At 42.3% G+C, this 26,443-nt stretch overlaps 1 protein-coding gene across 3 annotated transcripts in view; it reads left to right on the top strand.

The window, feature by feature from the left end:
* The window catches only part of PDCD1LG2 (programmed cell death 1 ligand 2), a 77,226-nt gene that overhangs the window by 34,062 nt on the left and 16,721 nt on the right, over window positions 1–26,443 (top strand). For all 3 annotated transcript variants that reach the window (XM_088837906.1, XM_088837905.1, XM_088837904.1), the window contains 3 exons: window positions 10,084–10,350; window positions 20,291–20,428; window positions 23,899–23,948. In XM_088837906.1, the coding sequence (XP_088694032.1) occupies window positions 10,084–10,350; window positions 20,291–20,428; window positions 23,899–23,948 (455 nt within the window). The remainder of the gene's footprint in view (window positions 1–10,083; window positions 10,351–20,290; window positions 20,429–23,898; window positions 23,949–26,443) is intronic.

Below are 26,443 nucleotides of genomic sequence, written 5' to 3'. Positions count from 1 at the left end.
CAACAGGTTACTTTTTGCACTCCCTTGTACTTGCATACGTGGTTAACATTTGTTTTTAGCTATAGTCTAAGCTGAAACTGCAATACTTTGGCCACCTCATGCAATGAGTTAACTCACTGGAAAAGACTCTGATGCTGGGAAAGGTTAGGGGTGGGAGGAGAAGGGGACGACAGAGAATGAGATGGCTGGATGGCATCAGCAACTCTGTGGACATGAGTTTGAGTGAACTCCGGGAGTTGGTGATGGACAGGGAGGCATGGCATGCTGTGATTCATGGGGTTGTGGAGAGTCGGACACGACTGAGCAACTGAACTGAACTGAACTGAAAACAGTTGGACAATTTGTCCTTATGTCTTCCTGGTGCTCTCAGTGTCACTTGTATCTATTTTAGATCTCAGTTTTCTAGAGGCAGGGAGGAATATCTGGTTAATTAATTCAGCATCCACTGAACAGAATGGTGTGTGTGTGTGCGTATGTGCGTGTGCGTGCATGTGGGGGGGTGTTAGAGAGGAGAAATAACTAATAAATATACTCTATTCTTGAATAGTTATAGACAGAATCTAGATATTTAAAAAATAATACCACTTATCATGTACCTGCTGTTCAGTTCAGTTCAGTTGCTCAGTCGTGTCCCACTCTTTGTGACGCCATGAATCACAGCACGCCAGGCCTCCCTGCTCATCACCACTCCTGGAGTTTACCCAAACTAATGTCCATTGAGTCGGTGATGCCATCCAAAATCTCATCCTCTGTCGTCTCCTTCTCCTCCTGCCCCCAACCTTTCCCAGCATCAGAGTTTTTTCCAGTGAGTCAACTCGTCGCATGAGGTGGCCAAAGTATTGGAGTTTCAGCTTTAGCATCAGTTCTTCCCATGAACACCCAGGATTGATCTCCTTTAGAATGGACTGGTTGGATCTCCTTGCAGTCCAAGGGACTCTGAAGAGTCTTCTCCAACACCACAGTTTAAAAGCATCAATTCTTTGGCACTCAGCTTTCTTCACAGTCCAACTCTCACATCCATACATGACCACTAGAAAAACCATAGCCTTGACTATACAGATGTTTGTTGGCAAAGTAATGTCTCTACTTCTTTATATGCTGTCTAGGTCGGTCATAATTTGCTTTTAATTTCATGGCTGCAATCAGCATCCGCAGTGATTTTGGAGCCCAAAAAAATAAAGTCTGACACTGTTTCCACTGTTTCCCCATCTATTTCCCATGAAGTGATGGGACCAGATGCCATGATCTTAGTTTTCTGAATGTTGAGCTTCAAGCCAACCTTTTCACTCTCCTCTTTCACTTTCATCAAGAGGCTTTTGAGTTCTTCTTCACTTTCTGCCATAAGGGTGATGTCATCTCCATATCTGAGGTTATTGATATTTCTCCCAGCAATCTTGATTCCACCTTGTGCTTCTTCCAGCCCAGCTTTCCTCATGATGTACTCTGCATATAAGTTAAATAAACAAGGTGACAATATACAGCCTTGACGTACTCCTTTTCCTATTTGGAACCAGTCTGTTGTTCCATGTCCAGTTCTAACTGTTGCTTCCTGACCTGCATACAGGTTTCTCAAGAGGCAGGTCAGGTGGTCTGGTATTCCCATCTCTTGAAGAATTTTCCAGTTTATTGTGATCCACAGAGTCAAAGGCTTTGGCATAGTCAATAAAGCAGAAATAGATCTTTTTCTGGAACTCTCTTGCTTTTTCGATGATCCATTGCCAGCGGATGTTGACAATTTGATCTCTGGTTCCTCTGCCTTTTCTAAAACCAGCTTGAACATCTGGAATTTCACAGTTCACGTGCTGCTGAAGCCTGGCTTGGAGAATTTTGAGCATTACTTTTCTTTTTTTTATTATTTTTATTGGAGGCTAATTATTTTACAATATTATATTGGTTGGTTTTGCCATACATTGACATGAATCTGCCCCAAGTGTACATGAGTTTCCTTCCTGAACCCCCCTCCCACCTCCCTCCTCCCCTTATCCTCCCTCTGGGTCATCCCCGCACACCAGCCCCGAGCATCCTGTAACATGCATTGACCCTGAACTGGCGATTCATTTCACATATGATAATATACATGTTTCAATGCCATTCTCCCAAATCATCCCAGCCTCCCCCTCCCCCACAGAGTCCCAAAGACTGTTCTATACATCTGTGTCTCTTTTCCTGTCTTGTATACAGGGTTGTCATTTCCATCTTTCTAAATTCCATATATATGCGTTAGTATATTGTATTGTTGTTTTTCTTTCTGGCTTACTTCACTCTGTATAATAGGCTCTAGTTTAATCCACCTCATTAGAACTGATTCAAAAGCATTCTTTTTAATGGCTGAGTAATACTCCATTGTGTATACGTACCAAAGCTTTCTTATCCATTCATCTGCAGATGGACGTCTAGGTTGCTTCCATGTCCTTGCTATTATAAACAGTGCTGCGATGAACATTGGAGTACACGTGTCTCTTTCAATTTTGGTTTCCTCGGTGTGTATGCCCAGGAGTGCGATTGCTGGATCATCAGTTCAGTTCAGTTTAGTTCAGTCACTCAGTCGTGTCCAACTCTTTGTGACCCCATGAGTCACAGCACGCCAGGCCTCCCTGTCCATCACCAACTCCCAGAGATCAATCAAACTCATGTCCAACGAGTCGGTGATGCCATCCAGCCATCTCATTCTCTGTTCTCCCCTTCTCCTCCCACCCCCAATCCCTCCTAGCATCAGACTCTTTTCCAATGAGTCAACTCTTCGCATGAGGTGGCCAAAGTATTGGAGCTTCAGCTTTAGTATCAGTCCTTCCAATGAACACCCAGGATTGATCTCCTTTAGAATGGACTGGTTGGATCTCCTTGAAGTCCAAGGGACTCTCATCATATGGCAGTTCTATTTCCAGTTTTTTAAGGAATCTCCATAGTGGCTGTACTAGTTTGCATTCCCACCAACAGTGTAAGAGGGTTCCCTTCTCTCCACACCCTCTCCAGCATTTATTGCATGTAGACTTTTGAATAGCAGCCATTCTGACTGGTGTGAAATGGTATCTCATTGTGGTTTTGATTTGCATTTCTCTGATTATGAGGGATGTTGAGCATTTTTTCATGTGTTTGTTAGACATCTGTATGTCTTCTTTGGAGAAATGTCTGTTTAGTTCTTTGGCCCATGTTTTGATTGGGTCGTTTATTTTTCTGGAATTGAGCTGAAGGAGCTGCTTGTATATTTTAGAGATTAATTCTTTGTCAGTTGTTTCATTTGCTATTAATTTCTCCCATTCTGAAGGCTGTCTTTTCACCTTGCTTATAGTTTCCTTTGCTGTGCAGAAGCTTTTGGTTTTAATTAGGTCCCATTTGTTTATTTTTGGTTTTATTTCCAATATTCTGGGAGGTGGATCATGGAGGATCCTGCTGTGATTTATATCGGAGAGTATTTTGCCTATGTTCTCCTCTAGGAGTTTTACAGTTTCTGGTCTTACATTTAGATCTTTAATCCATTTTGAGTTTATTTTTGTGTATGGTGTTAGGAAGTGTTCTAGTCTCATTCTTTTACAAGTGGCTGACCAGTTTTCCCAGCACCACTTGTTAAAGAGACTCTCTTTTCTCCATTGTATATTCCTGCCTCCTTTGTCAAAGATAAAGTGTCCATAAGTGCGTGGATTTATCTCTGGGCTTTCTATTTTGTTCCCATATTTCTGTCTTTATGCCAGTACCATACTGTCTTGATGACTGTGGCTTTGTAATAGAGCCTGAAGTCCTGCAGGTTGATTCCCCCAGTTCCATTCTTCTTTCTCAAGATTGCTTTGGCTATTCAAGGTTTTTTGTATTTCCAAACAAATTGTGAGTTTATTTGTTCTAGCTCTGTGAAAAATATCGTTGATAGCTTGATAGGCATTGCATTGAATGTATAAATTACTTTGGGTATTATACTCATTTTCACAATATTTATTCTTCCAATCCATGAACACGGTATATTTCTCCATCTATTAGTGTCCTCTCTGATTTCTTTCACCAGTGTTTTATAGTTCTCTATGTACAAGTCTTTTGTTTCTTTAGGTAGATATATTCCTAAGTATTTAATTCTTTTTGTTGCAACAGTGAATGGAATAGTTTCCTTAATTTCTCTATTTTCTCATTATTAGTGTATAGGAATGCAAGGGATTTCTGTGTGTTGATTTTATATCCTGCAACTTTACTGTATTCTTTGATTAGCTCTAGTAGTTTTCTGGTAGAGTCTTTAGGGATTTCTGTGTAGAGGATCATGTCATCAGCGAACAGTGAAAGTTTTACTTCTTCTTTTCCAATTTGTATTCCTTTTATGTCTTTTTCTGCTCTGGTTGCTGTGGCCAAAACTTCCCGAACTATGTTGAATAGTAGTGGAGAGAGTGGGCACCCTTCTCTTGTTCCTGACTTTAGATAAATGCTTTCAGTTTTTCACCATTAAGGATAATGTTTGCTGTGGGTTTTTCATATATAGCTTTTATTATGTTGAGGTATGTTCCTTCTATTCCGACCTTCTGGAGGGTTTTTATCATAAATGGATGTTGAATTTTGTCGAAGGCTTTCTCTGCATCTATTGAGATAATCATATGATTTTTATTTTTCAGTTTGTTAATGTGGTGTATTACATTAATTGACTTGTGGATATTGAAGAATCCTTGCATTCCTGGGATAAAGCCCACTTGGTCATGATGTATGATCTTCTTAATGTGTTGTTGGATTCTGATTGCTAGAATTTTGTTCAGGATTTTTGCATCTATGTTGATCAGTGAAATTGGCCTGTAGTTTTCCTTTTTTGTGGGATCTTTACCAGGTTTTGGGATTAGGGTGATGGTGGCCTCATAGAATGAGTTTGGAAGTTTCCCTTCCTCAGCAATTTTCTGGAAGAGTTTGAGTAGAATAGGTGTTAGCTCTTCTCTAAATTTTTGGTAGAATTCAGCTGTGAAGCCATCTGGACCTGGGCTTTTGTTTGCTGGAAGATTTTTGATTACAGCTTCTATTTCCGTGCTTGTGATGGGTCTGTTCAGATTTTCTATTTCTTCCTGGTTCAGTTTTGGAAAGTTGTACTTTTCTAAGAATTTGTCCATTTCTTCCAAGTTGTCCATTTTATTGCCATATAATTGCTGATAGTATTCTCTAATGATCCTTTGTATTTCTGTGTTGTCGGTTGTGATCTCTCCATTTTCATATCTAATTTTATTGATTTGGTTCTTCTCCCTTTGTTTCTTGATGAGTCTGGCTAGTGGTTTGTCAATTTTATTTACCCTCTTAAAGAACCAGCTTTTGGTTTTGTTGATTTTTGCTATGGTCTCTTTTGTTTCTTTTGCATTTATTTCTGCCCTAATTTTTAAGATTTTTTTCCTTCTACTAACCCTGGGGTTCTTCATTTCTTCCTTTTCTAGTTTCTTTAGGTGTAGAGTTAGGTTATTTAGTTGACTTTTTTCTTGTTTCTTGAGGTGTGCCTGTATTGCTATGAACCTTCCCCTTAGCATTGCTTTTACAGTGTCCCAGAGGTTTTGGGTTGTCGTGTTTTCATTTTCATTCATTTCTATGCATATTTTGATTTCTCTTTTGATTTCTTCTATGATTTGTTCGTTATTCAGCAGCGTGTTGTTCAGCCTCCATATGTTGGCATTTTTAATAGTTTTTCTCCTGTAATTGAGATCTAATCTTACTGCATTGTGGTCAGAAAAGATGCTTGGAATTATTTCAATTTTTTTGAATTTACCAAGGCTAGATTTATGGCCCAGGATGTGATCTATCCTGGAAAAGGTTCCGTGTGCACTTGAGAAAAAGGTGAAATTCATTGTTTTGAGGTGAAATATCCTATAGATATTTATTAGGTCTAACTGGTCTACTGTATCATTTAAAGTTTGTGTTTCCTTGTTAGTTTTCTGTTTAGTTGATCATTCCATAGATGTAAGTGGGGTATTAAAATCTCCCACTATTATTGCGTTGTTGTTAATTTCCCCTTTCATACTTGTTAGTAATTGTCTTACATATTGTGGTACTCCTATGTTGGGTGCATAAATATTTATAATTGTTATATCTTCTTCTTGGATTGATCCTTTGATCATTATGTAGTTTCCTTCTTTGTCTCTTTTCACAGCCTTTGTTTTAAAGTCTATTTTATCCGATATGAGTATTGCTACTCCTGCTTTCTTTTGGTCTCTATTTGCGTGGAATATCTTTTTCTAGCCCTTCACTTTCAGTCTGTATGTGTCCCTTGTTTTGAGGTGGGTCTCTTGTAGACAACATATATGGGGGTCTTGTTTTTGTATCCATTCAGCCAGCCTTTGTCTTTTGGTTGGGGCATTCAAGCCATTTACGTTTAAGGTAATTATTGATAAGTATGATCCCATAGCCATTTTCTTTATTGCTTTGGGTTCGAGTTTATACATCCTTTCTGTGTTTCCTGTCTAGAGAAGATCCTTTAGCATTTGTTGGAGAGCTGGTTTGGTGATGCTGAATTCTCTCAACTTTTGCTTGTCTGTAAAGCTATTGATTTTTCCTTCATATTTGAATGAGATCCTTGCTGGGTACAGTAATCTGGGCTGTAGGTTATTTTCTTTCATCACTTTAAGTAAGTCTTGCCATTCCCTCCTGGCCTGAAGCATTTCTGTTGAAAGATCAGCTGTTATCCTTATGGGAATCCCCTTGTGTGTTATTTGCTGCTTTTCCCTTGCTTCTTTTAATATTTATTCTTTGTGTTTGATCTTTGTTAATTTGATTAATATGTGTCTTGGAGTATTTTGCCTTGGGTTTATCCTGTTAGGGACTCTCTGGGTTTCTTGGACTTGGGTGATTATTTCTTTCCCCATTTTAGGGAAGTTTTCAACTATTATCTCCTCAAGTTTTCTCTCATGGTCTTTCTTTTTGTCTTCTTCTGGGACTCCTATAATTCGAATGTTGGGGGGTTTAATATTGTCCCAGAGGTCTCTAATATTGTCCTCATTTCTTTTAATTCGTTTTTCTTTTTTCCTCTCTGTTTCATTTATTTCTACAATTCTATCTTCTAGCTCGCTTATCCTGTCTTCTGCCTCTGTTATTCTACTGTTTGTTCCCTCCAGTGTTTCTGATCTCATCTATTGCATTATTCATTGTATATTGACTCTTTTTTATTTCCTCTAAGTCCTTATTAAAACTTTCTTCCATCTTTTCAATCCTTTTCTTCAGGTTATTTATCTGTAACTCCATTTTGCTTTCAAGATTTTGAATCATTTTCATCATCAAAATTCGAAATTCTTTATCAGGTAAATTCCCTATATCTTCCTCTTTTGTTTGTGTTGGTGGGCATTTATCTTGTTCCTTTACTTGCTGGGTATTTCTCTGCCTCTTCATCTTGCTTATATTGCTTTGCTTGGGGTGGCCTTTCCGTCTTCTGGCAGTTTGTGGAATTCTCTTTATTATGTAGTTTCCTCGCTGTGTGTGGGGTTGGACAGGTGACTTGTCAAGGTTCCCTGGTTATGGAAGCTTGTGTCGGTATTCTGGTGGGTGGAGCTGGATTTCTTCTCTCTGGAGTGTAATGAATTGTCCAGTAATGAGTTATGAGATGTCAGTGGGTTTGGAGTGACTTTGGGCAGCCTGTATATTGAAGCTCAGGGCTATTTTCCTGTGTTGCTGGAGAATTTGCGTGGTATGTCTTGCTCTGGAACTTGTTGACCCTTGGGTGGTGCTTGGTTTTAGTGTAGGTATGGAGGTGTTTGATGAGCTCCTATCGATTAATGTTCCCTGGAGTCAGGAGTTCTCTGGTGTTCTCAGGATTCAGGCTTAAGCCTCTTGCCTCTGGTTTTCGGTCTTATTCTTGGAGTAGCCTCTAGACTTCTCTATCTGTGATTTCCAAGGTGGTTCCCTCTGTTTTAGCTTCTGTTTGCTGGTCTCTTCAATGTCTAATTTCCGCCCTGACACTAGAGGGTGGTGGTGGACACTTTTTAAGGGTCAGTTGTTCAGTCCTGTTCTGGGAAGGGAGGAATGCTGCAGACAAATATCTCTGGCATCTGTGGGGAGTGCTCGCAGTGTCTCGGCCACAGTGGGTTTGTCCCCACTCACAGCACGTGTGCTGTCCCAGTCTACACTGCACAGGCTCTAGGTTGCTCTGCCGGGAACTGTCCGAGCCGACGCTGGGTTGTATGCACTTCCCAGGTCTGAGCAGCTCAAATTCAGGTTCTCGGGTACTCCACAAAGGCGCAGGCTTGGTTGGGCCTGCGTTTTGTGCCTTCCCCGGTCCGAGCAGCTCAGGTGACCAGGTGTTTGGCGAGCGTGGTCGCTGCGACTTATCACCTCCCCAGTCCCTGCCACTCGGTTTTCTGGGTGTACAACCGGCACACCTTCTCAGGCGGATATCGACCGGCCTGAGCCCAAGAAGTGTTGATTAGCAAAAAAGCCAGCCTACAGTTTGGTATCGGATGCCTTTCTGGGGCCGCGGTTGTCCCCTCCAGCTGTGGCTGCCTTCCCTGCCTGTCTCGGCGGGGGATGGGGGATGGGCCGACCGCAGCCAGTTCCCTCTGCTCAGTCCTTTGTTCTGTGAGTGGGGCTGGTGGAGTCTTAGGTTAGGTCTTTCCGCCTTTTCACAGGGGAAGCTATCCCAGTCTGCTTTGCTATCCCCAGTTAGTTCTCTCAGATTGTTCTCGCAGCATTCATACCCAGTCCTCTCTCTAAGCAGTTCAGCCAACTCCTCCCTGCCCAGCCCCCGCTTGCTAATGGTAGATGCAGGCATCTGCACTGCTTCTCCACTGGGAGTTACTGTTTGGCAGGTAATCTGTGGGTTTTAATTATTTCTTTCTTTTTCCTCCCAGTTATGTGGCCCTCTGAGTTTCCAAGGCTCACCACAGATTAGCCAGTGAGAGTGTTTCCTGGTGTTTGGAAACTTCTCTCTTTTTAAAGCCTCCCTTCCCGGGACGGAGCTCTGTCCTTACTTCTTTTGTCCTTTCTCTTTTTATCTTTTATGTTTTTTCCTACCTCCTTTTGAAGACAATGGGCTGCTTTTCTGGGTGCCTGATGTCCTCTGCCAGCATTCAGAAGTTGTTTTGTGGACTTTACTCCACGTTCAAATGTTCTGTTGATGAATTTGTGGGGGAGAAAGTGGTCTCGCCGTCCTATTCCTCTGCCATCTTGTTCCCTCCCCCTAATTCAAGTAAGTTTAAACAGAAGAGGGACTGTATTTGCTCAAACAACTGTGAATAAAAAGTCATGAAGACATGACTGTGCCCAGAATTTCAACTATTGTCATTAACCCTCTCTCCCTCTCTCCTTCTTCTCAATCTTTCTCTTTTTCTCTTTCCCCCTGTCTTGTGAGCATTACTTTTCTATACTTTCCCTTTTCTGAGCACTTTACATGTATTAACTCATTTCATCTTCAAAGTGTTGCCAGAGCTGCTCTAGGTCTTTGCTCAAAACCCATAAACCCCCACCTTCAGCAGGAGTGAATATAAATCTTTACATTAAAGAGTCCAGAGATAAGAAAGGAAGCTGCAATCAAAAGCAAACAAACACACAAAAAAACCCACATCCAGATGAAACCAGCTGGGGCCAAGATGGCAATGAATCTGACCTGCAACAGATGTCTAGGTCTTTATTTTTCTCTCCTCCTAATCTCGAAGAAGACAGAGGAAATGGGGAAGTGGAAAGAATATTTCCTCCTGAAGATGTTAGAAAATACTAAATAAAGTAGGATGTATGGGTTATCTAATGATTTTATTTACCCATCCTCTTTTTTTCCTACAATCTCTGACTGTGAGATAATTTACAGCCACAGATTGTGATAGTATAAAGCACCATTGAGATTTGAAATCAAGCCTCGATTGTGCATAAATGGCTCCACCAGTTAATAACCCTGTGGCTTAGAATGAAATAAACCTCTCTAGCCTCAGTTACCTTCAACAAAAATTGGGAATATTGATGATGCTGTTTGTTGTAAAAATTAAATAATTCAGTGATGTAAAAGAGCATGATATCTGGGACACAGGAAATGTTTTAAAAGTTAAAACCATTATTATTTAATATTTATAATGATAATTTATTTCATATGACATTAAGTACAGGGATCTATAGGAATCAGAAACGAGAGACTTATTTCTTCATTTTATTTTATTTTTTTGGTCCCAGCTTCCTACAAGAAAATAAACACTCACCACCTCAAGGTCCCAGGGACAGATGAGGTGGAGCTCACCTGCCAGGCTGAAGGCTATCCCCTGGCAGAAGTGTTTTGGCCAAACATTAGTATTCCTACCAACACCAGCCACACCAAGACCTCTGAAGGCCTGTACCAGGTTACCAGTGTTCTGCGCCTAAAGCCACACCCCGGCAGGAATTTCAGCTGTGTGTTCTGGAATGCCAATATGAAGGAACTCACTTCAGCCACCATTTTCCAAGGTAAGAGCTGCCCACACTTCCTAGCTCTACCAATCGGGGTTCAGGCAAGAAATGGATGGCACAGTCAGAATAAGTAACCTGAGAAGAGTGTAATAAAGGGAGTGATTTAGGTTTAGAGAAACTACTAACAGTAGTATAGAGCACCTGGGACTTCAAAAGTCTTGGAGCTGTACCGCCCCTGCCCCCAGGAGAGGCTGATGAAACCTGGAAAAGGGACCTGGGGCCTCCAGTACAGGGGTACTGCCACCTGCGGCCACTCCCAAGAGCAGAAGGTGATGGATGGATGCCCCAACCCTGTTCTCCCACCCTCCAGTCTCCTTCTGGAGCCTCCCATTGGCAGAACCCAGGTGAGGTCAGAGAATAAGGAAGTCCTCTGTTATGTTCATAAGGTCAGCCTCTCAGGGCTTAGAATAGAGTGTTAGAGTGCAGTGAATGAACTCAAGGAGGAAACTGAAAATACCCAGCATAAGGGCTGATCACTTTGATTCAAGCATAATGCCATGAATCAGCAGTATGAATATTATTTTGCTGGCTTTTCTGCCAGCCAAGTGTTTTAGAGTTTTCCAGGAAAACTGACCTCTTTAAAAAAATCACTTACAGACTTCTCTGGCTATGCTGAATCCTATACTTAAGAAATTCATTCATCAGTAAAATTTATAACAGTTCTCATAGTCTGATAATTTTTTATCTGCTAAGAACATTCATTTGACAAATAAGAGCAGCTAACATTTAGTATCAGATCATTTAGTATCAGCTAACATTTAGTACTCATGTGACGAGTTGACTCACTGGAAAAGACTCTGATGCTGGGAAGGATTGGGGGCGGGAGGAGAAGGGGATGACAGAGAATGAGATGGCTGGATGGCATGACCGATGGACATGAGTTTGGGTGAACTCCAGGAGTTGGTGATGGACAGGGAGGCCTGGCGTGCTGTGATTCATGGGGTCACAAAGAGTCAGACACGACTGAGTGACTGAACTGAACTGAACTGAACATTTAGTATCATAATCATTTTATGAGACAAGTCATTTTTTTGCAGAGACATAAGTCTCCTATTGTTCCACAACCATCATGGGCTTTATTTTTTTTTAAGAATTTTATTTACTTATTTAGCCATGTCAGGCCTTAGTTGTGGCATGCAGATCTTTCCTTGCAATGCACGGACTCTCTAGTTGTGGCGCACAGGTTTAGTTACCCCAGGATATGTAGGATCTTAGTTCCCCGACCAGGAATCGAACCCATATCCCTGCATTGGAAGGTGGATTTTTAAGCACTGGAACACCAGGGAAGTCCCCACTGTGGACTTTAGACAACACAACTTTATTATCTCACACTTCTGGAGGTCAGAATTCCGAAAAGAGCTTTACTGGGCTCAAATCAAGGTGTCACGGGATTGTAGAGGCTCTAAGAGAGAATCCATTTTCTGGATTTCTCCACCTTTGGGAGGCTACCTGCATGCCTTGGCTCATGGCCTTTTCTTCCACCTCCAAAACCAGCATTAGATTTCTACTTCTGTCACCACATCTCTTTCTTTAACTCTCTAGCCTCTCTCTTCTACCTCTTAAGGACCCTTGTGTTTACATTAGATGCCCCCCCCAATACATACCTCAACCTGATAATTCAAGATAGTTTTCCCATTTCAAGGTCCTTAATATAATCACATCTGCACAATCCTTTGTTATGTAGGTTAATGCATGTACAGGTTTCAGAACATGGACATCTTTAAGAGGAGCCATTATTCTGCTATCTTACCAATAAAGGATATAATTTCAGAACAAAGACAGTCCTTAGTAGTGATTAAATTTGACTTTACAGAAGATTTGCTATATTATCATTATATTCCACTATTTACTCTCTTAGTTAAATAAAAGAGCCTATGATGAGGACTTGTGTGGCATGCAGGCATTTAGGTGGTGACCCCGAGGGGCAGAAATGAGATGTTAAAAAATTAAGACAGGAAAGAAGGAAGAGAAAATAGAAGGGTGCATTATCCCAGTTGTTGGCATGAACAGTAGAAGCTGAAATACTCAAGAACCTCATGAGAAGTGTATAGATCATCTCCTAAGATGTTTACTCAAAGAGCTTCAGACTGAAGGACTAATCTTTTGCTTTCACCCCCAGTGGCGAGCAGTTGTCCCCAGGACTGTGACTTCCTTCTGCTATGAGCTATGCATGCATGTAGGCTGAGAGAGCTCCCCCAGCATCTGTGGCATCAAAGTCACTTCAGGCCAGAAAGCATTGTGTCCACCTGAGGGAGTCACTGACCATGAAGTGAGCTGAGGCCCACCCAGAATTCTACCCAATATGTGGCTAAACTCAGAAGAGAGGCTGAGAGAAAGTGAGGCAAGACGACAGTAGTCGATCCCTTGCACTGCTCAAGTGTGTCCCTTCATGCCCTGTATTCAAACTACTGTCTCTGAGCCTTTGGGCAGGGAAGTAGCTACTATCTCTGCACAAGATACATATACCAGAGTTCATGAAACAAGTTACGGTTTCTGCTGCTGCAACTGATCCCAAGCCATAGTTGATATTTGTCATCTCTCTCATCTGGCATACATTCTAGCTTTCCCTCACTCAGCATTTCAGATGGAATAGTTTGTTTGCCTGGAGGGTGGAGGGAAGGAGGGGTGTGGGGGTGACTCAGACTTTCAACACTGGGAGACCTGAGCCCTTAGTCACCTCACCCTCAGCAGACTGCCGTTGCTGCAATTGCCTTTTCATTGTTATCACTGGGTATGGAAGTAACAAGACTCAGAGAATCAGTGGATCCCTGAGTTCCAGACAGTATTCCCTGCCTCCACTGTGTAGCAGCACTGGAGTTCTTCATGAGAACCATTACTTTGCCAACAAAGGTTCATATAATCAAAGCTATGGTTTTTTCAGCAGTTATGTATGGATGTGTGAGTTGGAACGTAAAGAAAGCTGAGCACCAAAGAATTGATGCTTTTGAACTGTGGTGTTGGAAAAGATCTTGAGAGTCCCTTGGACTGCAAGGAGATCAAACCAGTCAATTCTAAAGGAAATCAATCCTGAATATTCATTGGAAGGCCTGATGCTGAAGCTCTAATACTTTGGCCACCTGATGTGAAGAACTGACCCATTAGTAAAGGCCCTGATGCTGGGAAAGATTGAAGGCAGGAGGAGAAGGGGATGACAGGATGAGATGGTTGGATGGCATCACTGACTCAATGGACATGAGTTTGAGCAAGCTCTGGGAGATGACGAAGGACAGAGAAGCCTGACATGCTGCAGTCCATGGGGTCACAGAGAGTCAAACACGACTGAGAGACTGAATAGCAACAACATGGGAATCAAGATCAGTTCCTCTACCAGTATTATGATTGTTTGCTTTGCCCGCTGGTCTGACAGTGGATAGAACTAGAGTTGACTAGGCAGTAGCTGTAATTTTACATGTGGTAGAACATGTCCCTTGGTACACAGCATCTCTGGTAGAAGTATTGGCTACTAGGCAGCTGGAACTTTAATCCAGGGCAAGCTAAATTTGTGGATAGGAGAAGCAAAGACTCTACAAGTAGGTCACTGGAAAAAGTGATGAGAGGAAACAACCCTCAGCACTGGGGAAGCCCTGGCACTAAAGCAGCACACTGTTGAGGCATGTCTGTCAGGGAGAAGTGAGTTAGAACCTGCAGAGAACCATCCATCATTCAGCCACATTCAGCCCCAGCTAAAATCAGGTGGAACAGACAGAATATAAGTTGGGGCACCAGAGATACCTGCTCTGTCTCCAATTAAATTTTGTCATGGACTGGCACTGATCCACAGGCCAGTCGGAGAACTTTGAAATGACTCAGTGCCCATCTCATCATTAATTTCCCAGCATTTTTTTCCTAGAAAATAAAATCCTCCCTGATATAGTTTTCAGAGGCAGCCAGTTCCATTGTCATTCCAAACTCCCATTTCCCCACCTCCTCACACTTCACTACACAATTCCAACACTAAAGTTAGCCCAGCTTCTTTCTAAGTTATTATGATGAAGTGAGAAGTCAAAGAGAGGATTCATGCTAAGGATATGGACAGAAATGAAGACATTATAAGTGCACCATTTTGAGAACCAACTTTATTTTATTTTTTTTTATTGGAGGCTAATTACTTTACAATATTATATTGGTTGGTTTTGCCATAGATTGACATGAATCCACCCCGGGTGTACATGTGTTCCCCTTCTTGAACCCCCCTCCCACCTCCCTCCTCCCCATATCCTCCCTCTGGGTCATCGCCGTGCACCAGCCCCGATCATCCTGTGTCACGCGTTGAACCTGGACTGGTGATTCATTTCACATATGATAATATACATGTTTCAATGCCATTCTCCCAAATCATCCCACCCTCACCCTCTCCCACAGAGTCCCAAAGACTGTTCTGTACACCTGTGTCTCTTTTGCTGTCTCATATACAGGGTTATCAATGTTCATTGCAGCACTGTTTATAATAGCGAGGACATGGCAGCAACCTAGATGTACATCTGCAGAGGAATAGATAAGAAAGCTTTGGTACATTTACACAATGGAGTATTACTCAGCCATTAAAAAGAATACCTTTGAATCAGTTCTAATGAGGTGGATGAAACTGGAGTCTATTATACAGAGTGAAGTTAGCCAGAAAGAAAAACACCAATACAGTATACTAACGCATGTATATGGAATTTAGAAAGATGGTAATGAGGACCAACTTTAAATGAAAATAATGAATTAGGCAAGTTGAGCTTTAAACATTCTCTACATCTCCTTTTGTCACAACTAAGACCACCAGACTTGTCACCTTATAAAAACTGAGCTATAACTAATTTGTACTAGAGCTCCACAGGCTCGAATATTAATAATCTCAGGGGAATTAGTTTTTTCCAAGAATTGTTTAGTCAACTATCCAATGTTATGTAGAATTTTCTGTCTGCTCAAGTGTTGGCCAATATTGGATGAAATGTGGTTTTCTAGAGTGGCACTTATATAAGGATCTTCACTGGGAAACAAGGGCCTGAATAAGAAGAATTTGGAAATAACTACAACCAACCCTTGTCATCACTGATTACATCAGTATTTTTCTCTTCATAGTAGGGAGGTAGAAGGGCAGACTGACCCTTTGTCTAGAAGCCTTAAGGCAGTGAGAAGTTAAAAATGAAGTAAGCTGTCCCTTCTCTCCATGGGAGAGACCTAATGGGAGAGACATAATAGTAGAGTCAACAATTGTGGGAGGGACCTGTGGGGTCTGCATCAGAGCTTGGGAGCTCCTAGGATATCGCTCATGAATGCAGCCAGCAGGGAGATGGAGGAATCTTTGTGCAGTTAGATTCTCTGGGCTGAGAGTCCCTCTCAGCTCTATATTCATCCTGCTTCCAGACACGGATCCTGTACTCCAAGTAGTACCCTTTCCTCACCCTGTACTCTCTGAACCTACTTACATCTCTCTGGTCACCGTGACTTCTTTGCTCAGGCAGTTTCTTCCACACAAAATATCATTCTTCATTGTCTTCACCAGCTCTCAGAGTAGTTCAGGTAACTCCAGAGTACAAGGCATCTTTCCCTTATCTCACCTCCTAAGACCTATTTCTTTGCTTGCCTGCAACTGTGCTTGTCTTTTCTCTTTCATTGCTCTTTTATTTTCCATGCATTTTAGTTGTTCACATGAGTCTTCTTTATATCCAAACTAAAGCAAAACCTGAGGGCTCTGCCCATGGTAGTTCAGTTCAGTTCAGTTCAGTTCAGTCGCTCAGTCGTGTCCGACTCTTTGTGACCCCATGAATCACAGCACACCAGGCCTCCCTGTCCATCACCAACTCCCGGAGTTCACTCAAACTCATGTCCATCGAGTCGGTGATGCCATCCAGCCATCTCATTCTCTGTCGTCCCCTTCTCCTCCCACCCCCAATCCTTCCCAGCATCAGAGTCTTTTCCAGTGAGTCAACTCGTCGCATGGTAAGTGCTCAGTAAATGTTAGATTAAGGGCTTAGAGACTTACTCTTGGACTGCCCCAGTCCTATCATCCCAGCTGCCAGTCTGTATGGATACAAATGATTGCCTAGTTTGTGATACAAAAACCGGCAACAAAATGACCAAAGTCACACATCCTCCCACGGGTTCCTTGCTCCTATTTCTCAAGACATTTTTAAGTTGTCTTATGACTGTGCCCTTTCTCATAAGTTGGCTGCTCACTGCTGACGTCTGTGACCCACACATATTTCTTCAGAAGTCAATGAATTAAACACACACAGCAGTGAGAGTCTGGGGTGGAAGGTGCTCCAGTAGCTCCAGAATAGATGACTGAACATCCTAATTTTCAATCAGAAATTAAGGAGCAGTGACACCATTTTCCTTTTGAAACAGGGTTTCTTCCACTCGGCCAGTAATACATTTTCATTAGGAAATATAATGAGATGGGAGCACATGAAATAACTATAACAAGACCCTTGTAGGGCTGGCAGAGGTGCTCTCCCAGGAGACTTGGAAGTGACTCTCTGGCAGTGCTCAGGAGCACAGGCTCTGAGGTCAGATGGACTAGAATTTCAAATCCTCTCTCTGCTACCTACTAGCTTTGAGAACATGAACGTATGACTGAGCCACCCTAGAACTCAGCCTCTCATCTGTAGAATAAGGATAAATAATGGTAGATAGCTAATAGAGTTATCATGAGGATTAAATGAAATATGTAAAGTCCTTAGCAGTCAGAAAGGATAGAAACAGGAAAAAACAAACAAACTTGGTTTGTCCAGCAAGAAGCCTGGTTTCCTTAATAGTGCATGAGACTGTGGATAAGGACAGATCCAATATTTTTCCCATCACATCAGGACATCTCATTGTTAAGTAGCATGCAATTATTATAAAACAGTCTAGAATAATATGCATTAGGATTTAGTCTAAGAGACCTAGAAATATAGTGGCTTCAAAGAGTCTGATGCTGGGAGGGATTGGGGGTGGGAGGAGACGGGGATGACAGAGAATGAGATGGCTGGATGGCATCACTGACTCGATGGAGGTGAGTTTGAGTGAACTCCGGGAGTTGGTGATGGACAGGGAGGCCTGGCGTGCTGTGATTCATGGGGTTGCAAAGAGTAGGACATGACTGAGCGACTAAACTGAACTGAAAGCAGGAGTATACTTCTCTCTGATGTCACATTCAGAGATAGAAGGTGGGTCAGAGCAGGTAAGTTGCTGTATTCTATAAAGTCATTCAGTAATCTAGGTTCTTTCTATTTTATTGCTCTGGCACTCTCCAGGATGTTACCCTGTTGAACTGTCAAAGCTAGGTCACTGCCACATTCATGTTTCAGCCCACAGAAAGAAAAAGATACACCCAGTGCTTGAAGGCCAAGACACAAAAAACCCCATTCTCTAGGCCTGAACTTAGTTCACACGGCTGGCCACACCTAACTGCAGGAAAGGCTTAGACATGTAGTCTCAGAGAAACCATGTGTCCAGCTAACACCTAGCTAATACTAGAGAAGAAACAAAGAATGGATTTAGCAGTCTACCACAAGATTTAACTAATGATAAGAAAGATCAGGCAAGGTAGACTAGATGGACAGATAGTCAATTCAGTCCAATAAATCCTTATTGACACCTTTCATGTAGCTGGTGCTTGGCTCTATAGGGGATTCAGAAATGACTTTGTAAAAGTCTTTGTAACTTCATGTACTTACATGCTAAGAAGACTGATATCTTATTGCATGTTCAGTGTTAGAAAGTCTTTAAGAATAAGTAGAATTTGTGTATGGAAGGAACTGTGAGGGAACCTTACAGGACAAGGGTTTGCATAAAGGCACTGAGGTAAGGACATCTCCTGCTGTGGGGACAGTAAGAACTCCTTGACTTATGGTGCTACATACAGCAAGTACTTAATAAGCACTTGCTGCGTGTGTGTGCTCAGTCGCTCGGTTGTGTCCAACTCTTTGTAATCCGATGGACTATAACCCACCAGGCTCCTCCATCCATGGAGTTTTCCAGGCAAGAATACTGAAGTGGGTTGCCATTTCCTATTCCAGGGGATATTCCCAATCCAGGGATTGAACCTGCCTCTCTTGCGTCTCCTGCATTGGCAGGCAGATTCTTTACTACTGTACCACCTGGGAAGCCCCAGTAAGCACTTCCAAGAAAATATTAGTTACCATGGGTTATGTACCACCTGGGAAGCCCCAGTAAGCACTTCCAAGAAAATATTAGTTACCATGGGTTATGTGTGATAAGGGCTGTTAACTAGATGTATTGTGGTGATAATTCACAGTGTATACAAATATCAAATCGTTATGTTGTATGCCTGAAACTAATATGTTATATGACAGTTATACTGCAATTAAAATTTTAAAATATGGATTATCCAACATTTAGATGAACCAAACTTCTTAATGCTTTTTATCTTTATGTTCACTACCATCTTAAACTTAGAGACAAATACCTGTGGGGCCTGAGCTTTGGATCAGACAGATCTGGGTTTGCAGTCCTGGTTTGGCCACTTACTTAGCAGTGATATGTGCATGTGTGCTCAGTCACTAAGTCGTGTCCATCCCTTTGTGACCCCGTGGACTTCAACCCGCCAGGCTCCTCTGTCCAAGGGGTTTTCCAGGCAAGAATACTGGAGTGGGTTGCCATTTCCTTCTCCAGGGAATCTTCCCGACCCAGGAATCGAACCCATGTCTCCTACTTGGCAAATGGATTCTTTACCACTGACCCACCAGCCCATTAGCAGTGATGACCTTAGATCTTGGAGCCTTACTTCCTCAACTCTAAGATGAGAACCTCAAATTAAATGACATCTAGTTCTGTCTATGGGGTCACACAGAGTCGGACACGACTGAAGTGACTTAGCAGCAGCAGCAGCAGTCCCTTCTTAGCTAAAACTGTCTGTTGTTCTCAGATAGCACTATGATGGGGGAGGGGGAAGACAGATGGAAGGACTGAGCCCTTCCTCAAGAGCAGTTTTGCCAGACTTTTCCAGGACCAGGCTATGATGTTTATTCTTTTTTTGGCCTTGTCCAGGCCCTCAGCAGTGAGAGTGCAGACTCCCAACCACTGAATTTCCTGTTATGTTTATTCTTTATGAGTTACTCCATAAGGCAAAATTCAGCCTGTTGAAAAGGGCACAGTTTACTTGAATATGCTTCCATCTCCCTGTAGTGAACCTCCAACCAGGCCTGTCCTTGGTCAGTCTGGAGCCCTCATTCTAACCAGAGCCCTCCTTTACAAGTCTTTCCCCAGCCTCCAAACTTACTCTTCTCATCCACCTCTCTACTAAACTCATCTCTTCCTCAGTTCCAGACCTTGATTCTCTGAGAAAAGGAAAATGTCTAGTTGTAATGATTCACATTAAGATATGATATTCTGTTTTTTTCAAAAGGATCCTCTTGATCCTGGAGATTGAATAACTGATCAGATATATTCTAAGCATCATGAATGCTTGACAGTGGAAGGGGAGACATAGTTGGGCTGAGGGACTATCCTACTGTATAAAAGAGAGACGATGAAGGAGAAAGAGCAAGGAAGGAAGGAAGAAAAAGAAAGAAAGGAAGAGAAAGGAAGGAGAAGGAAGGAAGGGAGGGAGGGAGAAAGAAGAGAAAGAAAGAGAACATAATACAGTAGGTATGTAAGAATGGTGAGAAACATGGAATGTGGAACCGGGCAGCCTGGACGATATCTCAGCTATGTCACTTAACGTGTAATTTTAGGAAAGTGTGCTAGGCCTCTGTGCCCCACTTTCTTCATCGGTAAAATGAGAGTTATAGTACAGCCTGCCTCATAGAGTGGTCGTGAAGAGTAAAGGAGCTAATACAGACGTCATTCATATACATCCAGCATTCATAGAAAAATACCTGGCGTGGAGTGAATGCTCAATGCAAGTTGGCCATGTTGGTGATAACTCACTTACTTGGCTGCATTGTTAGTTTGCCTCTGAGTTACCATACAGTGGGATTCTGGTGCTTTTTCTTTCTGCCAGGTCCTGTGGAAGACCCCAAGATCCCTCCATCTTCACTGATTCATGTTTTCATTCTCTCCTTCATCATTGTTCTCATGTTCATCGTCACAGTGGTAGCCCTAAGAAAACGACTCTGCCAGAAGTTGTATTCTGGAGGAGGTAAGTGAGTTCTATTCATGGTAACCAAGTAAACTGGGTGTCTGCAGTGTGAGGCCCTGCTTGGCCCCACTGACCTGTAGCTTCACATTGTGTCCACTCAGGGCTCGTGAGTTTCTTGGGGCTTGTCCTGATGATTGTTTCCCAGAAGGAAATGCCTCTGGTCTTCAGTAAGATGCAATGTTTTTTTTAATAAAAATATTGATAAAAGTAAAAATTAAAAAACGGAATATTTTTTAATGAGTGTTTCATTCCTGTAGCTGAAATGGTTTGCTTTGTTCTCTGGGCCAAGAAGTGTCATCCGCCTCATGAGATCAGTGTTATTTGGGCAATGCAGACGGTTGTGCAGTCAAGTTCACTGGTGGGAGGATGGCAGGATCCTTCTTGAGGACTCCTTTAGTTCTCATTCCTCCTTTGCCCATTCTGGTTCTGAGCTGGGCTGAGCCGTCCTCTTCCCCACAGGAATCTGAATCTTCTGGTTGGGTAAGGAAAGGAAAGAAGTGTGAGGCCATCTGGTGTAGGGAAAGCACCTGACTGGTGGTACCCTGAGATCTTTCAGCAACTCCCTCCTCAGCCCGTCACAGGCTCGCTAACCTATTCCCATTCCAGTGTGACAGTGAGACAGAGCGTGCCTGTGGTATTTGAATCCAGGCCAGAATACCTGCAAGTCCATCTGGTGCTTTTCTAAACAGGTCCTTTCCTACACAGCACCCAGTGAGCCTCCTCCCAAGATCTATACACAGCCTATTGAAAAGGAAATAGCAGCTAGGAATAATTCACTAAGAATTTGAAGTGGTCACTATTTGAGGACTGGGGGGCTTTTCAGTGACTGCTATCCTACATTTACAATCTAACTTCTATATTCTCATCTGCCATGAAATATTGTCATCATCTATTGCCCATTGACCTATATGTGCATTAGCTTGGGTAGTAACCACAAACCCTCTACTGTAGAATCCAAGATCCATGAACTGTTGTCAAAAGAAAGAGGGGGGATGGGGAGGAAGGAAGAAAGGAATACGGGAGGGAGGAAAGGAGAAAAAATGGGATGGGGAGAAAGAATGGAAGTAGAGGAATTAGAGGATCTTGCCCAAAAAATCTTGGGCTAAACAGAATCACTTCTGCAAATCTGTGACTTCAGAGAGTCATGACAGATGCAGCTGATCAGAACCTTATCTTCTGTATTCTTTTTCTTTTTTTTTGGCTGCACTGGGTTTTTGTTGCTGCATGGGCTTTCTCTAGTTGTGACAAGCAGGAGCTACTCCAGTTGCAGTGCATGGGCTTCTCACTGTGGTGACATTTGCTGTGGAGTGCAGGCTCCAGAGCATGTGGGTTTCAGTAGTTGTGGCATGCGGGCTTAGTTGCTCTGTAGCATGTGGAATCCTCCTGGGTCAGGGATCAGAAACATGTCCCTTGCACTGGCAGGCAGATTCTTAAACACTGGACCACCAGGAAAGTCCTGCATTCCTCTAGTACTTCCCTCATGTGTACCCCTCAGAAGCAATTGTATAACCAAAGTTCCAGGCCTGGGGCCTGAGAACCCATTAGGCACCTCATAAATGAGCAGCAGATTTTTTTATCCTTACTCTCTGAGAAAATGAAGTAGAGCCACATTTCTTAAAGATAGAATGGAGAAAAGAAATCTTCCCCTCATCCCTCATCCCAATTTCCAATGTAAGTAGCACCAAGCTGGGTGTGAGTCTCAGGCACCAACTAGAGTGGGAGAGATTTGTTACTAATAAGAGTTAAGTGAATACATTTTCAAGTGATTTATTTTTTAATAAACTAGAGCGAAATCACCATTGCTGCGTAATAGCCCTCCTCTGTAACTCTTGTGCTTTGGGATCTGCTCTCTTAGAAGGGAGTAGCTTCTGCCTACAATGTGGGAGACCCAGGTTCGATCCCTGGGTCAGAAAGATCCCCTGGAGAAGGAAATGGCACCCCACTCCAGTACTCTTGCCTGGAAAATCCCATGGACCGAGGAGCCTGGTAGGCTACAGTCCATGGGGTCGCAAAGAGTCGGACACGACTAAGTGACTTTCAACAACAACACAAATACACATGAATTCAAGGAGTATGGTTTCTCTTTTTCATCAGTATATGTCCAGTGTCTAAAACATTACCTGGCATATACGACAAAATTGTTCAATAAAATTTTAGACTTTGAACCTCTGATATGCAGATATGTATGCTAACCTGCTCTATACAACATGGCCATATGTGGTTATTTATATTAAACAAAAATTCAAGTCCTGGGTCATGTTCACATATTGTAAGTGTTCAGCAGTCACATGGGGCTAGTAGCTACTGTATGGGATAGAGAAGTATTTCTAATTTCTATTGGATTTAATAAACAATATAATATTTCAATAAATATGATCATAAAAATCTAACATATTAGAAGAATTACTATAAAAATTTCTAATGTTTGCACTTTATTTCTATACCTATCTCATTGTGGACTGTTAATAATCAACTCGACCACCAGTACTAGCCTGTGCACCACATTTTGCCCTAAAAGACTGAGCCAGAGCTTTGCAGAGATTTAAACCAAGGGCCAAATATATTGACTAATGCTTGTAGGACAGGGAGGCCTGGCGTGCTGTGATTCATGGGGTCGCGGAGAGTCGGACACGACTGAGCGACTGAACTGAACTGAATGCTTGTAGGAGAACCACAGAGAATGACAGCACTGACCTCAGGCATTAGAGTCCTTCACTGAATCTCCAGCATTCAAGGGCAATTCCTATAGCTTAGCCATTGACCCCAAATGCTCTTGGAGGAGATTGCAATGCTGGATAGAAGCCCTCTAAATCTGGGCCAAGGTCAGGATGGATACAAAGGAGTTACTAAGAAGCTGACATGCAGAACAAAAGCAGATTAGGGATGGACTGATTTCAGGAACCTAAGCAACTGCAGCACATGGGTATTGAACCCTGTAAGAAAATCAGAAGAGGGAATGTGTGAAATCAGGGCTTGATAAAGAGATAAAGCCAGGGAAACAATGATGAGCAGCAACCCGTCTTGTGAATTTGTGTTTCTGCTCCCAAAGTTACTTTGAACCAGTATCAGTCAATTACACCTTAGTGCAGATTTATTGATTAGACCTTCTGCTCTGTGTAGGGAAGACAGGAAGGAAGTGGTATTCAAGACTAACGTAGAACAGGGAGAGAGAATTTCAGAGGTATTTCCTGGGCCAAATACCCAAATTAGCAGTCCCTCAGCCTCTGAGGACCTGGGGGCCTGGGCAGACAAGGGAATGGGAAGTAAGCAGAGGCCTTCTTTCTTCACAATTTTCTCCTAAGGGTATGGTTTTAGTTTGTATCCAGCCTGAGGTCTCAAACCACAGTGGGAATTTATGCTTCTCTATGTGGATTTATTTGGATTTACTTTTTGTTCTGCCATCATTTCACCTATAAACAGAATAGTTTCCTTGTTAATCTTAACCCACCCCTGGAATTTTTCTTTTTCAGATGCAACAAGAAGATCTGCCACCATGGTAAGGAGAGAAGTGGGCAGAGCTGTGAGTAATCATGATTTTTTTTTTCTGTTTCACCTTCTTTTCTCTCCCAGATTAAATTAAGAAATAAAACCTCTGCTTTGTTGCACCAAGGGCAAACAGCCTGGGCAGAATCTTCCTGCTAAGTGGCATTTAGTTTCTTTTGCAGTCCTGCATTGTTCCATACCTTTCTTGGAAAATTAAGATGGTGTCAGTTGAATAGCCACAGAACAACTATATAGCCTTTAGTCTGTCTGTATTCCTAAGCACTCCTAGAAAATAATGCATGGGACATCTGGGCTCAAATTAGAAACATGGTTAAATTTAACAGCAAAAGGAAAATAGTCTACTGTGACACCATCAGCAGCTGGGGTTTTTGCAATAGTCGTTAAGTACACCGTGGGTTGTGGGTTAAAGGTATTTCTGGAGATGCAGAAGTCTCTTCATGAGATTGAAAGGCTTGGAGCTGGAATTTGTGGAAGAGAGAGGATGTGATCTAGAGGTCAAGAGAAGCAGAGTTGCTGAAACCATTCAGCTTCATCGGATGAAAAGCAGAGACACTGGGGAAGTAGTCTGTTGCAGATCCACAGATCTAGGTCACATTGTAAAATGGGTATTTCTGGCTCTCTTGGGAAAGCTGCCCTTGCCTGAAATCTAGGGATCACATGGTGTCACACATGACTTTATGAATTCACCAAAATAATGATAGGCAATTCATAGACATTTCTAAATAACTATGTATTATCAGCTGCTCAGAATATTAAGAACTGTTTACTTTTGATATTTTGAATATATTCCCCAGATTCCAGGGACACTGATTATGAAAATAACTCTAGAAAACCTTCAAATACCAGGGTCTGCATTTGGCTTATCTATCACACATGGTAGTTCATAAGCACAAAGTATGACTTAAAAGAATGAAATGAAAAGAGGCTCCTGCACCCTTCCTGTCTCCACCACTTCCCTGAAAGAGATTCTTGAAAATACATCCTGTCGCTATAGACTCATTCCTGGACCCAGTGCCGGGGAAGAAATGCAGCCTAAGCCGGCTGTGCTTGACATCCCATTGCCTGAGCTTTTCTGAATCATGAGACAACTTTCAGATCAACACTGCAAGTTCTGATACAAACATTTGTTTCTTGGGAAACAAAAATCCCGTATTCCTATAAATTGATCTCCTTGGCCTCCAGATGAGTTCCCATGAGAGAGGCCCAATATTTGCTGAATTACATGGGGTCAAAATGTTTGAATAAGTGATTCCTTCAGCTGCTCAGCATAAGGAAGAAATAGTGAAAAACTTGAGCACAGAAGTAATAAACTCAGATGCCTATTGGGCCAGTGATGAAATGAGTAAAAACTGTCTCAGTTCACTTCAGTTCAGTCGCTCAGTCATGACCGACTCTTTGTGACCCCATGAGTCACAGCACACCAGGCCTCCCTGTCCATCACCAACTCCCGGAGTTCACTCAAACTCATGTCCATTGAGTCGGTGATGCCATCCAGCCATCTCATTCTCTGTCGTCCCCTTCTCTTCCCGCCCCCAATCCTTCCCAGCATCAGACTCTTTTCCAGTGAGTCAACTCTTTGCATGAGGTGGCCAAAGTATTGGAGTTTCAGCTTTAGCATCAGTCCTTCCGATGAAGACCCAGGATTGATCTCCTTTAGAATGGACTGGTTGGATCTCCTTGCAGTCCAAGGGACTCTCAAGAGTCTTCTCCAACACCACAGTTCAAAAGCATCAATTCTTCGGCACTCAGCTTTCTTCACAGTCCAACTCTCACATCCATACATGACCACTGGAAAAACCATAGTCTTGACTAGACGGACCTTTGTTGGCAAAGTAATGTCTCTGCTTTTTAATATACTATCTAGGTTGGTCATAACTTTCCTTTATAACCAGATAGGGAGTAGGGGAGGGGAGGGATTTTGACAAATTGGAGAGCATTTTTCCTGTCAGTTTAGCACTAGCCTTACATTGCCAGAGAAGATGGAAATCCAGATTTTTATGTAAAACATCTTAATTATTAAATGCTAGCTGAAAATATTTCAAATAGCAAACAAACTAAACAAAACATGCCTGTAGGTTAATTGAGCCTGTCGATCAGTTTTCGAGTCTTTTCCTAGAAACATAATATTGTAAAAGGAAGAGTTTAGAATCTGAGTAATGAAGGCAGAAACACCTATTTGAGGAATTGATAACTCAAAGGCTTGCTGCCAACCTAACTGTCTCTCCTGTGACCTGCCACATGGTCTGAATATTGCACTGTTACAAAGTGAGGGTATCACAGTCATTTTTAACCAGTAGAGCTCCTTTATAAACAGAGAAATCTCACACTCTCTTTTAATGGTTGTCTGAAATTCAAAATAAAGTAACTATCTTGATCAAAAATCAAATTAAAGAAATGGGATTCATTTTCTCCATCCCCTGCCTGACCCAGTGCCCCTCCACAATTATTTACTCACACTTTCTACCTTCTAATCTGGAGGAAGGAAGAGTCAGGGAGGTGAAAGAGTGATGC

The sequence above is a fragment of the Moschus berezovskii genome, chromosome 7 (genome assembly GCF_049115385.1).
Source record: "Moschus berezovskii isolate FMDL1 chromosome 7, NW_MosBer_1.0, whole genome shotgun sequence".
Classification (NCBI taxonomy): Eukaryota; Metazoa; Chordata; class Mammalia; order Artiodactyla; family Moschidae; genus Moschus; species Moschus berezovskii.
Note: the sequence above shows the minus strand (reverse complement) of the source record. Positions and strands in the feature narration are given on the sequence as shown.